General features: G+C 34.4%; 1 protein-coding gene across 3 annotated transcripts in view; it reads right to left on the bottom strand.

Annotated features, from left to right (window-relative positions):
• The window catches only part of LOC133642808 (synaptotagmin-1-like), a 31,206-nt gene that overhangs the window by 10,917 nt on the left and 2,789 nt on the right, over nt 1–17,500 (bottom strand). Inside the window, exons 2-3 of one of the 3 annotated variants that reach the window (XM_062037197.1) lie at nt 3,407–3,574; nt 3,016–3,030 (exon numbers count right to left, since the gene is read on the bottom strand). In XM_062037197.1, the coding sequence (XP_061893181.1) occupies nt 3,016–3,030; nt 3,407–3,569 (178 nt within the window). In that variant the 5' untranslated portion in view covers nt 3,570–3,574. The remainder of the gene's footprint in view (nt 1–3,015; nt 3,031–3,406; nt 3,575–17,500) is intronic. The other 2 variants (XM_062037198.1, XM_062037199.1) reach the window with 2 other exon arrangements.

Raw genomic sequence — 17,500 nt, 5'->3', positions numbered from 1 at the left:
GATCAATAATGCAGGACACCATTGATTTTAATTATTTCATATTTTTGAGTAATCACAGTGAAAAGATAAATGAAAAATCACTAAATATATTTGGGATCCAAAAGGTGCCCCACTCATAAAGTAATACATTTTTATTAGGTTATTTTACTTTCAACACTTAAGTTACGAGATCAACTTCAGATATATCTGTCGATTTTATGCTGGAACTATTATTTTGTTTGTTTTATGCGCTTTTTTCAAAGAAAACTTTGATGTTTTTATATGGCAACTACACAATATATGCAATATTTACCACATAAAACATTTTAAAGTGAAATATTTGAAGTAATTGGAGCCCTGAAAATAATTCATTATTACATGGATTTTTTTTCATTATTTTTTGTTTTTGAGCAATGGCAAAAAAAAAATAAAGAAAGAAAGACAAAAGAAAAAAAACAGCCTGCATGGCAGCTTTTGTGTCAACATTGCAACTTTTTCTTCTTAGATTTCACCTCATTCCACTTTTTTTAATGTTCTTTTTTATTTTTACAATAGTATTTCCAGAATGTGTGGCGGGCCGGTAAACAATTAGCTGCGGGCCGCAAATGGCCCCCGGGCCGCACTTTGGACACCCCTTCTTTAAGGGCTCCGTAAATAATACATATTTAATTAGATTTTTTTTTTGTTACATTTATTTTATATCTCAGCATATAACCCACATTGGATTGATATATTTTATTAATATCATTGTACCCCCCCTCATTTTTTAAGGTTTAAATATGCATGCAGCAACAAATGAAAGTGGCACAACCTGCTCCTCCCTTTGCTAATAACACTTTATAATGGGACTGCCTGTGAATGTAGCTCGTCCCTACAGCTCCGCACAATAGATGGTGCTATAGTTCTTAGCTTCGTTTCTTAACACACCTCCTACGCCAGACCATAAGAAGGCGTAGCAGTGCAACCAACTTTTAGCGCTGTATTTAGAAAGTGTTTGGACCTATTTGGATTCTCTTTTTCTTTTTTATTAATATGCTTTATAGAGCATCAACAGTGCAGCACAACGCAGTGCAAAAATAAACAAAAGTTGTAATTTTCAGGGTTTTTTCCAATTTTTTGGAAGATGAACTGCCCTCACCGCACCAATTCCCATTCATAAATGAACAAATATATAAATACATATGCACAAAGCAAACTATAACCAGATACCCAAGAATGTAAGAGGAGAAATATAAACTTACAGAAAAATGTAATTTAAAACATTTGTATGCACGTTCAACACCTTTAGTATGTCAGTATGTGGAATTAAATTATGGAACGGATTAACTAAGAAGTCAAACAATGTACTAATATGATCAGGTTTGAGAAACTGTTCAAACTTAAAATGTTTACAAAGTACAAGGAAGAAGAATTCTGATGAACATTTTGAACCCTATTGAAAATTGGATAATTTTATTCATCTCACTATGTTAAGTACAACCTTTTCTTTGGAGAAGTTTATTACTTATTATTTATGGAGTTAAATTGTTCACAAATTGAGAACAGGAACTGTTAGTAATTGTTATGTAATGGAGAAGAGGTTGGATTAAATAAGCTCTGCTTCTTCCTACTTCTTTTCGGACATGTTGAAAGGAGAACCTGGAAATTGAGATGCATCGTATTGTGACTGTACGCATGTTTGAAATGAATTTAAACCATAAATAATAAATTCAATTAAAATAAAACAAAATAAAATAAAATAAAATAAAATAAAATAAAATAAAATAAAATAAAATAAAATAAAAATGAATACAATAATACAAATAAACAATAATAAATACATTTATTTTACTAATGTGACAGTAGCAAAAAGGGAGCAAAGAGGGAGATTATTGGATACTCTTTTTCAATTGGAAAAAAAAAACCAAAAACCTTTGGGCCAAAAAGCTAAAGAATTTTAATGACGGTCAATAATTTTTGCTGCGTTTACCTATTTTTTACTGACTTGATTTTGCTCTAACAATTGTGAGTAATAAAAGGAATACTTGTTTTAATTAAAAAACTTTTTTTTTCATTTTTGTATGATTTTTTTTGTTCACATAACCAAATATTGTTGTTAACCTAAAATGTTTATCGTGTGTTTTATTTGGATTAAATTAAAAACAACAATAGAAATAAACAATAATAAAGAAATTTATTTCATTATTATAAAAGTAGCAAACTAAAAAAAAACCACCAAAAGCTTTTGGGGCAAAAAGCTAAATAATTTTAATGAAAGCCAATAGTTGTTCAGTGTTTACTTATTTTGTACTGACTTTATTTTGCTCTAACAATTGTGAGTAATAAATAATATTTTTTATTTATTTATATTTTTACATTTTCGTATGTTTTATATATCCAAATATTTGTATTTGTTTACCTAAAATGTTTGTCCTATGTTTTATTCTGATTAAATTAAATTAAGTGAATACAAAAATAAAAATAAACAATAATAAAGACATTTATTTTACTATTATGAAAGTAGCAAAAGGGGAGCAAAGAGCAAAGAGGGAGATTATCGGATACTCTTTTTCAAACGAAAAAACCCCAAAAACGTCTGGGCCAAAAAGCTAAAGAAATTTAATGAGAGCCAATACCCTTTTCTGTGTTTACCTATGTTGTAGTGACTTTATTATGCTCTAACAAGTGCGAGTAAAAAAAGGGAATACTTGTTTAATTTTGAAAATATTTTTACATTTTTGGATGTTTTTTTGTTCACACATCCAAATATATTTATTTGTTTACTTACATTTTTTGACCTGTGTTTTATTCAGATTAAATTAAATCAACTCAACAATAAAACAATGATAAAGACATTTATTTTACTACTATGAAAGTAGCAAAAGGGGAACAAAGAGCAAAGAGACATTATCGGACTATTTTTCTAAATATATTTGTTTTGCTTTTCATGTTTTTTGCTCACATTAAGTCTGACACACTGCACCGCCTTCAATTATGCAAACCAGTTTTAACACAAATGAAGCCTTTTAAAAGTGTTTTTTGGAATGGTATACTTACAATGGAGTTTATGGTCTGGAGCAGAGCACGATGGTGACAGGATGGAATGAGAGAAGAAAGAAATGAGACAATACAGATGGAGAGTGAAATGATGGCCCCATGCTGATACAACAATCAATAGATGTTAAAATCGAAGCATTTTGATGAAACGTGAGGACATCCCTCACATTTCTGCAAATATTTATCAAATATTTTTGATATATTTATCAAAAATATTTTGATATATGCTGGTAATGCTAATATTTAACAAATATTTATATATATATATATATATATATATATATATATATCTTTTTTTTTTTCATGGGTCAACACTGAAAAAATTATGAAGTTTAAAGTAGTCAGTGTACAGCTTGTATGTACATTTACAGTCCCCTTTAGAATGACTTACTGGGCAAGTGTGTGAATTCGTTGAAGAACTTATTCTTCATGCTTTCAAACTGGTGGCTGGAGTGGTGGGAGGGGGGCGGGGGCGGCGCGGGCTCCTTGTTCTCCTTGTTCTCCTCCTCCGCCGCCCTGCGGGGCCGCGCCCCCGACACGCTGACCAATCGCATCGCTGCTGTGCGAAAAGAAAATGTCAAATATTTATCACCCTTTCATTAACAGTGATGCCCCTCAAGTCACACGCGCTAATTGTATCATCTTTCATTCTCACAGGCGTGTAATACAAATAAATATCCATCCATCTTCTTCCACTTATCCGAGGTTTGGTCGCGGGGGCAGCAGCCTAAGCAGAGAACTCCAGACTTCCCTCAGATAAATATATTTATGTATTATTAACAATGTATAATGAGTCCCTCCAGGATTTCACTGGCTTTTTCTGTCATCCTTGCGGCCTAAGATACCTACATTTGCGGAAGCTTTTTCACAAAGTTGCAGCATAAGTTGTAGTGTTTTGAGGTTGTTCAAATTGTGATTTTAGGAATTTGTTATCACTGTTTTGAGAGTTCCTTGTAACCTCAAAAAGCACGGGATTTCAACAAAAACAGTCATAAATACAGTATTGATGTTTTACTCGTTTAATAGCACACTGACTTAAAAGTAGACACTAGATGGCGGCAAAAGCACATACTAAGTGCTCATTGTCACATTACTGTACTGTTTTAATTACTTATAACTTGTAATAGTAGGGGTGTAACGGTACACAAAAATTTCGGTTCGGTACGTACCTCGGTTTAGAGGTCACGGTTCGGTTCATTTTCGGTACAGTAAGAAAACAACAAAATATACATTTTTCTGGTTATTTATTTACCAAATTTGCAAAATCTTCCACCAAAAATATTTTTCTTCGTGGAATATTTGATGTGAAGTAATCGGAACCTTGGATAGGTTTAGGTTTGGTTGATATCAACACTTCAGTCATCAACAATTGCATCATCTGAGAAATGGACATTGAAACCGTGTAGGTCTGACTTGGTAGGATATGTACAGTGAGCAGAGAACATAGTGAGTTCAGACAACATAAGAACAAGTATATACATTAGATTATTTACATTTTTTTTTTTTTTTAAATCCGGGGAGGTGGGATGTGGAAGGGGGAGGGTGTTAGTTTAGGGTTGTAGTTGCCTGGAGGTGTTCTTTTAGTGCGGTTTTGAAGGAGGATAGAGATGCCCTTTCTTTTCCACCTGTTTGGAGTGCATTCCACATTGATGTGGCATAGAAGGAGAATGAGTTAAGACCTTTGTTAGATCGGAATCTGGGTTTAACGTGGTTAGTGGAGCTCCCCCTGGTGTTGTGGTTATGGCGGTCATTTACGTTAAGGAAGTAGTTTGACTTCCAGTGTTTCCCATAAACTGCCAAGATACCTGTGGCGGTGGGGGCGTGGCTATGGGCGTGGTCACCATGACATCATTGGGTAATTTGCATAATTTACTACAATGATATGATTTTCTCTAAAAAGGCTCAACAAATGTATACTTACTAATTAATAATAACAGTTTTGTTTTAAACGTCCATCCATCCATCCATCCATTTTACAATATAATTACAACACTTTATGTACATATTTATATACAGATTTGAACAATAAGTTATTCACTGTAATATATTCATTAATTGTGGTTCTTACAAAAAATATATCTTATAAAATATATAAGCTAAAATGTCTCTTAAAGCTCTGCCCTTTTAATTAGTGCATACTAAATAATTTAACTTTAGTCTACTACTACAACCATATTATTTACCAGCAACATAAAGTGAAACAGAGGCAGAGGTGTCCTGCCACAGTCAGTAACAAATAAACAGAAAACAGTAGTGGTCAAATACAAATAAGGCAACAAGAGAAGTATCCTACACTTCACTTTTGTAAAGTAAATCTGAACAGCCTATATGGGCATCTACATCAACTATAGGATTTGCCTGAGGAGCTGGACAGGACAAAAAATATATATATATATATATATTTTTTTTTTAAATGTATTTTATTTGTGGCGGACGTAATTCTTTCTTGGCGGGCCGCCACAAATAAATGAATGTGTGGGAAACACTGACTTCGGTATCAGGGAGGTGTAGCGGATTTTATAGACTAGGCTCAGTGCAAGTTGTTTTACTCTGTCCTCCACCCTGAGCCAGCCCACTTTGAAGAAGTGGGTAGGAGTGAGGTGGGATCTGGGGTGGAGGTCTAGAAGTAATCTGACTAGCTTGTTCTGGGATGTTTGGAGTCTAGATTTGAGGGTTTTGGAGGTGCTAGGGTACCAGGAGGTGCATGTGTAATCGAAAAAGGGTTGAACGAGAGTTCCCGCTAGAATCTTCATGGTGCTTTTGTTGACCAGAGAGGAGATTCTGTAGAGAAATCTTGTTCGTTTGTTGACCTTTTTGATTACCTTGGTTGCCATTTTATCACAGGAAAGATTAGCCTCTAGAATGGAACCTAGGTAGGTGACCTCATCTTTCCTGGTGATAACAATGTCACCCACTTTTATGGTGAAGTCACTGACTTCCTTAAGGTTGATGTGGGACCCAAATAGGATGGATTCCGTTTTACCCAAGTGTATAGATAGCTTGTTGTCAGCGAGCCAGGTGCAAATACTACGGAGTTCAGCACTGTGACTTGTCCTTGCCGGATACCAGCAGGGCCGAGTCATCCAATTAAAGCATGCTTGCAAATGTCACTCAGCATATACAGTCAATTCCAAACGTCAATCAAGCACTTTTATCCAGCAGCGCGAGCATCACAACTTCACCTAATCAAGCCTTTTCTTACGTTCCACACTATAAAATAAGTACAAAGCATGTATCATTCGCAGTGATTTGGTAGAGGATCGATATCAGTATGGGCCAATAGTGAATACTGTGATATCGGTATCGTGTCGGAAGTAAAACAAAGTCCTTCTCCTACTTTTTAATTTTAAAGGAAATTTTAAATAGTTTGTACTAATAATTGAAATGAGCAGGATAGGTATGGAGTCCAAATTAGTGCCAAAAGTTTTGTACTTGAAAAAATAATGTTTGAAACTGAATAATCAAGTTTTGATGTTGAATTTTGAAAAATACTTCAATGTATTCAAAATAAGAACAATAAGTGCACACTTTTCCTTCCAGTTTGAATATATAAATATGGCTCATAATTATTAATAACAATTTTTTATTTGAAAAAAAATGTAATGTAAAAAAAAAAAGAGTTAAAAAATACAATTTGAATCTAAAAAATACTAAAGCTCAAATATCTAAATATGTAAATCTCAAAAGTGAAAAATGCATTCAAAATAATTATCAGAGGGAATTTTAATATTATTCAATCTGAAAAAAATTGTGTTTACTCGTTTTTCTTTTGAATACATTATTTCTTACGGAGCCCCTAAAGGGACATAGGGGGGAAAAAAATTAAAAAAAAATTTTTTTATGTTTTTATTTTTTAGACATGTATCTTGTGCGCACGAGAAACTTTTTATAAAGTTATAAAAATAAAAATAAAAAAATAAAAATAATTTTTTATTTTTATTTTTTACAGACATGTATCTCGTGCGCACGAGATACATGTCTGGAAAAAAAATAATAATAATAATTTTTTAAAAAACATTTTCCCCGTGTCCCTTTAGGAGCTCCGTATTTTCTGAATTATATATTTTTCAAGATGTTAGTTTTAGTTTCAAACTTTATATTTAAGTATTTATAACTTTTAGCTCTAATTTAGCGTCATGCCTTTGAACATTATTCAAAATATTTTGTCTTCTCACAACAATAAAATCAAAAATGATCTCTTCTGGAAACTTTCTTCATCAAGTACCACCTCAAAAAAAAAAAGGACCAACGTTAAAAAACAGTAGCCTACTAGGCCCAAGTATTCATTAAAAACAAGGCAGAGATTCTAAATAACAAGTGTATTTAATATTTGTGGCCAGTTTGAACAGTAACACTGTGTTTGAATATAGGAAAATAAAACATTGTACATGAATCAAGGGATTCTTTGGAGAATCATTGCTCTATATCAGTGTTTTCCAACCTTTTTTGAGCCAAGGCACATTTTTTGCGTTGAAAAAATGCGGAGGCACACCACCAGCAGAAATCACTAAAAAACGAAACTCAGTTGACAGTAGAAAGTCGTCGCAATTTTTGGATATGACTTTAAACCATAACCAACCATGCATCACTATAGCTCTTGTCTCAAAGTAGGTGTACTGTATCACTATAGCTCTTGTCTCAAAGTAGGTGTACTGTCACCACCTGTCACATCACGCCCTGACTTTTTTTGTATTTTTTGCTGTTTTCCTGTGTGTGGTGTTTTAGTTCTTGTCATACGCTCCTATTTTTTTGGGTATTTTCCTGTAGCAGTTTCATGTCTTCCTTTGAGCAATATTCCCCGCATCTACTTTGTTTTAGCAATCAAGAATATTTCAGTTGTTTTTATCCTTCTTTGTGGGGACATTGTTGATTGTCATGTCATGTTCGGATGTACTTTGTGGACGCCGTCTTGGCTCCACAGTAAGTCTTTGCTGTCGTCCAGCATTCTGTTTTTGTTTACTTTGTAGCCAGTTAGGTTTTAGTTTCGTTCTGCATAGCCTTCCCTCAGCTTCAATGCCTTTTCTTAGGGGCACTCACCTTTTGTCTATTTTTGGTTTAAGCATTAGATACGACGACAAACCCTTGTCGTCTCACACAACGTGTTCCCGACATCTACAAAGCAATTAATTACCGGCTGCCACCTACTGATATGGAAGAGTATTACACGGTTACGCTGCCGAGCTCTAGACAGCACCGACACACAACAACGGCACATCATTTGCAGATTATAATTCATCCGGCCCTTTGTGCGTCCCTGTCCGGCCCGTGTGAGGCCAATCATAAATTACAAAATAAATTTTAAAAAAGTATCTATGTCGAGTGTGCAATACAACGGTGCTGCTTTTGTTTTGAAAAGCGTTATTTGTATTACTTCCGTGTGGACGTATGCGCGTGCGTGATTGGGAGTGAATGTGAACAGCTGCAATCACAAATTACAAAATAAAGTTGAAAAAACATCTATGTCGTGCACGCAATACAACTGTACTGCTTTTATTTTGAAAAGTGTTATTTATGGCCGTATGTCCGTGTGTAACCTGTGAGTGAAGGTGCACAGCGACAAGTGATGCACGGTTTACACCCGAGACGCTAAAAAGACAAAAGTTGATGACGAATGCCGTGTTTTCAACAAGACATGGACTGCCAAGCAACGTTCCCTCTAAGGTGCGCGCCTGCGCAATTGCGCACTGCTCAAGCGTCCTCTGCGCACAGCAAATATATGCCGCGCAACAAATCAAATCCCATCTGAATTCTAAACAAAATAAACACATTTATTCTGTGTAATTTTGCAAATCAACTTTGAGTGACAGTGACAACAAGCGGCCCTAACGGTGTTCGTCAACACCGTTCAATTGAACACCGTTCAATTATTGTAACGTCTATCAAGATGCTTCGAGGCCAGGAATTATATCGATCACTTTATTGAGCAAAATTGTTTATATTCGGCCATAACCACACCAAAAACATGAGTAAAACACTCCTATCTCGAAAAACTAGTCATTTTCTGCCGTACAAACCAGGCCAAAACCAACTTGTCATCTGTCACCAACACGCATAGCACTAAACCACTGGTGCGTTTATGGCCACACAAAAAGTCGGACAACTCAAACACCACACAAAGTTACACTATGACTCCTCAGTCATACGTGTGCTTATTTTACTGTCATTTATTATTAATGTTAATTAATTTATATTAATCATGGAATGCTGTTACTAGAGAAAGTTACAGGAATGCACACTTCATCCTATGCTTACATTTCATTGTGCAACATGAGGATGTTTAAGGGGAACGAAATGTGATGTCTGAAAGGGGTACAAATGATTTCCAAAGCAGTGCTTTTGGTATAAAGTTAAGTTAGGTTAAATGAAAGTATTATTATTATTATTATTATTATGATTTATCTTACGGTATATATCAAAAATAATATTGAGCAAAATTTAATTGAAATATTGTCAATGTGGCCCTCCAGCAGTGCTCGGGTTGCTCATGCGGCCCCCGGTAAAAATTAATTGCCCACCCCTGTTATAATTAGTGGTTGGCAAAAAATATTTTTAACCTAAATATGTGAAATTTCATCATCTCCCACGGCACACCAGACTGTATCTCACGGCACACTAGTGTGCCGTTAAAAACACTGCTCTATATAGTTGAGATAATTTTCGAACAAATATAAAAAGAAAAGGAGCAGGAAGACGCAAAAGCTTGTGATGTCAGATAACCTTTTTGCCAACCCAAATATATTTATATTATTATTTTTAACATACTACAAAACACAATACCAACCCCTCATGCTATAGTAGAAGCTTAGTCATTTTACCACACTACATTATTTTATCTTTAGCAACTTTCGCTAACATCGTTTGAAGCAGCCATTCCCAACATTAGCGTGTCATGGGAAATTATCCAATTTTTCTCTAAATCGGTATGAAAATACGCTTTATTCACCACGTCAGTGACGTTTCGGCAGCACGATGATTTATTTATTATTTTTCCCACGTGTGCCTTGCTTCAGCAAAGATGCACACGTCTCAAATAAAAAGCTGGATTTGTATGGTTGCTGTAATAAAACACTGTAATGTTTTTCATTCAATTACCATGCAAAGTAAAGTAGGCATCCTTGTGTCACTGCAGCCTTGTAACGAGATTAAGCGGCAAAGGTAATCCAAAAATCCCCCGGGTTTAAACAAATGAAGGATCGACTCCTCCCCTTTTGCGTTCCATCCCACCGTAGTGTGGCGTCGACTCCTCCCCTTTTGCACAGTTCATTCTCCATCTGCCATTAATCCTCCTTCCCCATCACTTACACGTCATGTTTGAATGATGACTCCTTTTTAATCTCCTGTGATGGCATAAACAGGTCATTAGAGTGTGTGTTGTGTGAAAGGATATGACATTGGCCACATGTTAAACTCATTTGCATAATTTAAAAAGACCCAATACTGCTTTGACAAAAAAATTAAGTGGTACGCCAAATAATCCCTTGATTAAAGTACAATGTTTGTTTTCCTATATCTAAAGACAGTGTTACTGTTCAAACCGTCAACATTCAAAATATTAAATACACTTTGCTCAAAAAGGTCTTCTTTAGGGATGATGTCCGAAACCGGTTCTCCCGGTTGTTCGATAAGAAAAGGACCGAGTCTATGGACTCAAATCCCTTTTTGAGAACCGGTTCCCGTTATCGAGGCCACTATAGTAAAGAAAAAGAGTTGGTTCTTAAATCGAATCCCAATGTTATGCCCATTTGATTTTAGACTCTTACTGACACCTTGTGGTGATATGAAAATACTACGCGTCATTAGTTTGGGCGACGTCAGTTCAGTTCGTGAGACAATTGAGAAGTAGACAAGTTGTGTTAGCTCTTACAAGCCTTGGAAAAGATAAATCTGTAAGTAAACTGTTTAACTTGTTTATGTAACTCAATATTAAGGTGGAAAGTGGTTAAATTTGATACTAAGATGTTTATTGAAAAACGATTTTTGTACACTGTTTCAATTGATGTTTTGAGGACTTAAAATGGCTGCCAGTCGTGTATTTCCACCATCGAAAACATTTTTTGGAAGAAGAATTGTTGATTGATGACTGTGGTGTTGTTAGTGTCATAGTGTGTGTAGTTAGTATGTTCCAATAGCAGCAGAAGTGCACTTTTTGGAGAGCTGTATTATTTTCAGTTTTGTGCCCAAGGGACTGATTTTATTTAACGCTATATTATTATTTATACACCTATAGTAAACACAGAGACAGGTTGTTTTTGTGTTACTGTATATATTTGTTTTTCTGAAAAATCCCACTTAATATACTTTGGGTAACAACAGTCAATATTTATTTATTTTTTTTTTTTAGGGGGGAAACAGTCAATGTTTATTTATCTATTTTATTTTATTTTTTTCTTATAAAAATAAAAGTGAGCTTTTGTTAAACCAAATATTGTGTTTTTTTCCATATACAACAACCTATATGGATTCGATAAGACAATCGATAAGGAATCGGTTCGATAAGAGGATTCGATAATGGGCTCGAACTCGATAATTTCTTATCAAACATCATCCCTAGTCTTCTTATCCATATACTTTTTCAAATTTTCTTGTAGTCAGACCATATTTGCGGCATATTAGACAGAATTTTTACCTGACATGTTTCGTATAACAGCTGATAGGCAACACGTCGCAGTGGTCAGGTGACCCTTCGGAAGAATACTGCAGATAACAGTCGAAACATGTGAGGTAAAAATTCCATCTGATGTACCGAAAATATGGTCTGATTACAAGAAAATTTGAAAAAGTATTTAATACTCTTGTTGAATAAAACCTTTGCCTTGTTTTTAATGACTACTTAGGCCTACTATGCTACTGTCTTGTAATAAAGTTAAAGTACCACTGATTGTCATACACACACTAGGTGAGGCAAAATTATTTTCTGCATTTAACCCATCACCCTTGATCACCCCCTGGGAGGTGAGGGGAGCAGTGAGCAGCAGCGGTGGCCGCGCCCGGGAATCATGTTGGTCATTATGGTGGTACTCGGAGAGCCAAGTGTTTTCTAAGGCGGTAATTGCTGACAACAGTTTGACAACCGCTGTGATAGGTAGTTAGATAAGAGTACAAAATATAATGAAAAGAGAAGAATTTGCATAAAAATGTGCACAAATTGAAGAAACAATGGATGGAGGTTGTAGAAGACCACAGTGTACAGCGCTGGGCATCAGCCAAATTAATGACTAAATGTACAGCAAAGCACCGAAACAAATTATTGCGTCAATGAAAGACGTTGAATTTTTATTCCTGGTAAAAAAAATAATAATAATGTTTTTTTGACAATGCGTACTGTATGCCAGTCATACCCAACCACTGTGCACTTTGGTGCGTCTAATATGAGTGTGACTGGCTCGTGGCTGAGAGCTGGGATAAGGCCTGACCTTAGTGACGACAAAATATATAGAAAATAGATGGACAGATATTTACATTTGTTTTCAATAGTAAAAAAAAAATATGTAGAAGGTACTGTAAGTGCCACACAATAAAGATGTGTTTATGGCGATAATCTTGAATCAAAAAAGAACTCGAGATTAATAAGAGGACCAATGATGACTATAAAATGTAGAGAATTTAAAATTATTATCCTGCATAATATTGAACTATTATTAATAATTATAATAATAATAATAATTCTAGAACATAATAAAATAACATAATACATAATATACTTGATTAAAGCATGGGTTAACTCGCTGACTTTAACATGATGCCAAATATCACCATCAATGGACATCATTTGTAACATAATGCATAAAAATACACTTCATTTATAAGCGCCTTTTAAAAAAATAACCAAGGACACTTTACAATATACAGGTAAAAATATTAAAAATATGATAAAACAACATAGGATCCATTCCATTTTTCTTATATTTAACTAGGTAAAAACTAATTGAGATTAAAATCTCTTTTGCAAGTGACCTGGCCAAGATGGCAACAAAAACAGGTTTCATAAATAAACAGAACAAAAAATAAAAACAGGAGCAGTCACACACTATAATAAAATGTACAAATTATTTACAACATAAACACAAAAAACACGCAAAAGGTTAAAAAAATGTTTTAGTAAAAATGTTGAAATAGAAACACTTTCTCGATCCTTTAAAATGGCCTGAGATCCCCCCAAAGTGATGAGTTCAGGTAACCTCAGACCCTTTTATTCATTCCATGACCATGGCTTTTTTTGTTTTACCGAGATTTGTGTTGGTTCCAGGAACCAACTCGCCAAGGGTGTCCTGTGACCACAAACTGTAGCGACTGGAGTCTCCACACATAAAAGAACACAAATAAGGGGGAACCAGAAAATAAACATGTGACCGACAAAAGAACATACTAACTCTGCACCGCATTGGCTCTGTCAACATGGCGGTGAATGTACGCATGTGCTGTGTTTGCTTGTGCTTAAATGTTCTTATTTACCGTATTTTTCTGAGTATAAGTCGCTACGGAGTATAAATCGCACCGGCCGAAAATGCATAATAAAGAAGGGAAAAAACATATATAAATCGCACTGGAGTATAAGTCGCATTTTTTGGGGAAATGTATTTGATAAAAGCCAACACCAAGAATAGACATTTGAAAGGCAATTTAAAATAAATAAAGAATAGTGAACAACAGGCTGAATAAGTGTACGTTATATGAGGCATAAATAACCAACTGAGAACGTGCCTGGTATGTTAACGTAACATATTATGGTAAGAGTCATTCAAATAACTATAACATATAGAACATGCTATACGTTTACCAAACAATCTGTCACTCCTAATCGCTAAATCCCATGAAATCTTATACGTCTAGTCTCTTACGTGAATGAGCTAAATAATATTATTTGATATTTTACGGTAATGTGTTAATAATTTCACACATAAGTCGCTCCTGAGTATAAGTCGCACCCCCGGCCAAACTATAATAAAAAAACTGCGATTTATAGTCCGAAAAATACGGTAGTACATTTGGTGTAATGACAGCCTCTCTCAGCAATAATACGCAATTTTTTTTCCATATATATATTGTAAAACTGTTGTTTGTTGAATGGTGAAAATTTGTTGTCAGTATTTGTTTAATGGATTTTTGACATGTGCAGTCCAGAATTACAATTAGACACATGTCAAATGTTCTTTTTCCCTTCCCCAAACAAGTAGCATTTACTCTTTCTTCAACCAGATTAATATTGACACGTGCGGCCACAACAAGGTCTGATTAATCTGCGTTTTTGTGATTAACACGCTGACTTTAACGTGATACCAAACATCACATCGATGGACATCACTTGTAATAGTGATGCTGCCTTCAGGAACAATAGGACATTTTCATTTTCATCAACTCCTCCATATATTAAGCACTGATTTAAAGTGTGTACTTATACTGTGTAAAAGTGTACTGCAGGTGAGTTGACGTAAATAGAGTTACATGTAAGCCACTTTAACTAATCTTTGCCAGTTTGGGAAGACATTTCCTTTGTTATTGTGCAAGACCAAGCAAACATCCCTGCCATTTGAAGGAACACTTTATTCAGTTTATGTAATATATATATATATATATATATATATATATATATATATATACATATATATATATATATATATATATATATATATATATATATATATATATATTTTTTTTTTTTTTTTTTTTTTTATTGATTTTTTTTACACTTTTTTGCACAAATCTCTTAATCAAATTGGACAACATGTCATGTTTTTTTTTTTTTTTATTCTAACACTTTGAATGCACATTTGATCTAATTATGTCAGGTTTTTGTATTTCGAAAAAAATGCATAAAATGATTATGATCAATTTCCATCATCATTATTAATATTATGTACACTACCGTTCAAAAGTTTGGGGTCACATGGAAATGTCCTTATTTTTGAAGGAAAAGCACTGTACTTTTCAATGAAGATAACTTGAAACTAGTCTTAACTTTAAGGAAATACACTCTATACATTGCTAATGTGGTAAATGACCATTCTAGCTGCAAATGTCTGGTTTTTGGTGCAATATCTACATAGGTGTATGGAGGCCCATTTCCAGCAACTATCACTCCAGTGTTCTAATGGTACAATGTGTTTGCTCATTGGCTCAGAAGGCTAATTGATGATTAGAAAACCCTTGTGCAATCATGTTCACACATCTGAAAACAGTTTAGCTCGTTACAGAAGCTACAAAACTGACCTTCCTTTGAGCAGATTGAGTTTCTGGAGCATCACATTTGTGGGGTCAATTAAACGCTCAAAATGGCCAGAAAAAGAGAACTTTCATCTGAAACTCGACAGTCTATTCTTGTTCTTAGAAATGAAGGCTATTCCACAAAATTGTTTGGGTGACCCCAAACTTTTGAACGGTAGTGTATATTCAGGCTTAAGTCTACACCAGTAATACCACACCTTTGATATTTTCTATATGGAGGAAAACTCATATAGTGCACATTTTTATATATATATATATATATATATATATATAAAATTCCCAGCAGGCACAAGACATTAAAACAATGTTGAGAACTTGTTGAATTAGGTCCTGTTGTTGAGCAACTCAAACATAACGTTGAAACAACATGCTTTTTGACTACGTTTAATCATTGTTGGGTTGTGACGTTGATTTGACCGCTGAATTTTGGTCATTTTACAACCAATATTTTTACAACAAAAATACAATGTTGAAAAAACATGCTTTTTGACGACGTTTAATCAATGTTAGGTTTTGACGTTGATTTGACCTTTGAATTTTGGTCATTTTCCAACCAACAACGTGGATCCAACGTTGGACACCAACGTTGTCTCAGTTTACAAATACAACTATTTTGCAACGTTGTTTCAAAGTCAGTTTTAAAAGGACATGTAAGTATAATCAATGTTGTATCAACGTCTTGTGCCTGCTGGGTTAACAATTAAGACTATATTGGAGATTTTTTTTTCTCCTTTCAGGGACATTTCTGCTATATTTTTTTCCACAACTTTGGTCGCGTTACTCCGAATGGAATGATTTTTTTTTTTTTTCACGTTTAATTTAGTTTTAGATTATTTCAAATATTTAATCATTTCAACCCATTTCTGTTTCTCATGATGTTAATATAAAATAAACAATATTTATATGATATAGAAATAATTGCAGTAGCGTCATAGGCGTAAGTACTCATTAAAAACAAGTCAGAGGTTTTATTTAACATCAATCCATCCATTTTCTATAGGTTGTCCCTTTCGGGGTCGCCACCTCATCGCAGAGCCAACATAGATAGACAAACAACATTAGGGCCAATTAAGTGTTGCCAATCAACCTATCCCCAGGTGCATGTCTTTCGAGGTGGGAGGAAGCTGGAGTACCCGGAGGGAACCCACGCATTAATGAGGAGAACATGCAAACTCCACACAGAAAGACCCCGAGCCTAGGGATCAAACCCGGTAACTTTTTGTGAGGCACACACACTAACCCCTACAACACCGTGCTGCCGTTTTATTTGACATATTTTTGGCCACTGTAACATTTCACACGGTTTGAACAGTAAAACTGTGTTTGAATGACGGAAAATTAAGGAAAATAAAACACTGTACTTTGATCAAGTGATTCTATTGCATACCACTAGATGGAGCCTGTGTACCACTCTTGAAAACAAGATGCTGCATCTCAAGAGGCTATCCCAGTGATTCTTAAACTATGGTATAAGTGCCACAAGCGGTACAAGGACTCCATCTAGTGGTACGCCAAATAACCACTTGATTAAATATTCAAACACAGTGTTACTGTTCAAACGGTGCAATTTTACAGTGGCCAAAAATATGAAATATAATTGTTAAATATAACCTCTGCCTTGTTTTTAGTGAATACTTAGTCCTACTACACTACTGTATTTTAATGTTGGTCATTATGGTGGTACTTGGAGAGCCAAGTGTTTTCTGAGGTAGTACATGGGGGAAAAAAGTTTGAGAACTAGTGGGCTAACCTAAATAAAAAATGGAAATAACATTGAAATTGTTTTAAAATGTTTTTGATTCATATTTTTTTTACACTTTTTTGCACAAATCTCTTAATCAAATTGTACAACATGTCATGTTTTTTTTTTATTCTAACACTTTGAATGCCCATTTAATCTAATTATGTCAGGTTTTTGTATTTTGAAAAAATTGCATAAAATGATTATGATCAATTTCCATCATTATTATTAATATTATGTACAAACCCTGTTTCCATATGAGTTGGGAAATTGTAAATATAAACGGAATACAATGATTTGCAAATCCTTTTCAACCCATATTCGATTGAATGCACTACAAAGACAAGATATTTGATATTCAAACTCATAAACTTTTTTTTTTTTTTGCAAATAATAATTAACTTAGAATTTCATGGCTGCAACACGTGCCAAAGTAGTTGTGAAAGGGCATGTTCACCACTGTGTTACATCACCTTTTCTTTTAACAACACTCAAACGATTGGGAACTGAGGAAACTAATTT

The sequence above is a fragment of the Entelurus aequoreus genome, linkage group LG25 (assembly GCF_033978785.1).
Source record: "Entelurus aequoreus isolate RoL-2023_Sb linkage group LG25, RoL_Eaeq_v1.1, whole genome shotgun sequence".
Taxonomy (NCBI): domain Eukaryota; kingdom Metazoa; phylum Chordata; class Actinopteri; order Syngnathiformes; family Syngnathidae; genus Entelurus; species Entelurus aequoreus.
The sequence above is the reverse complement of the archived record's forward strand: the minus strand, read 5'-3'. Positions and strand labels throughout refer to the sequence as shown.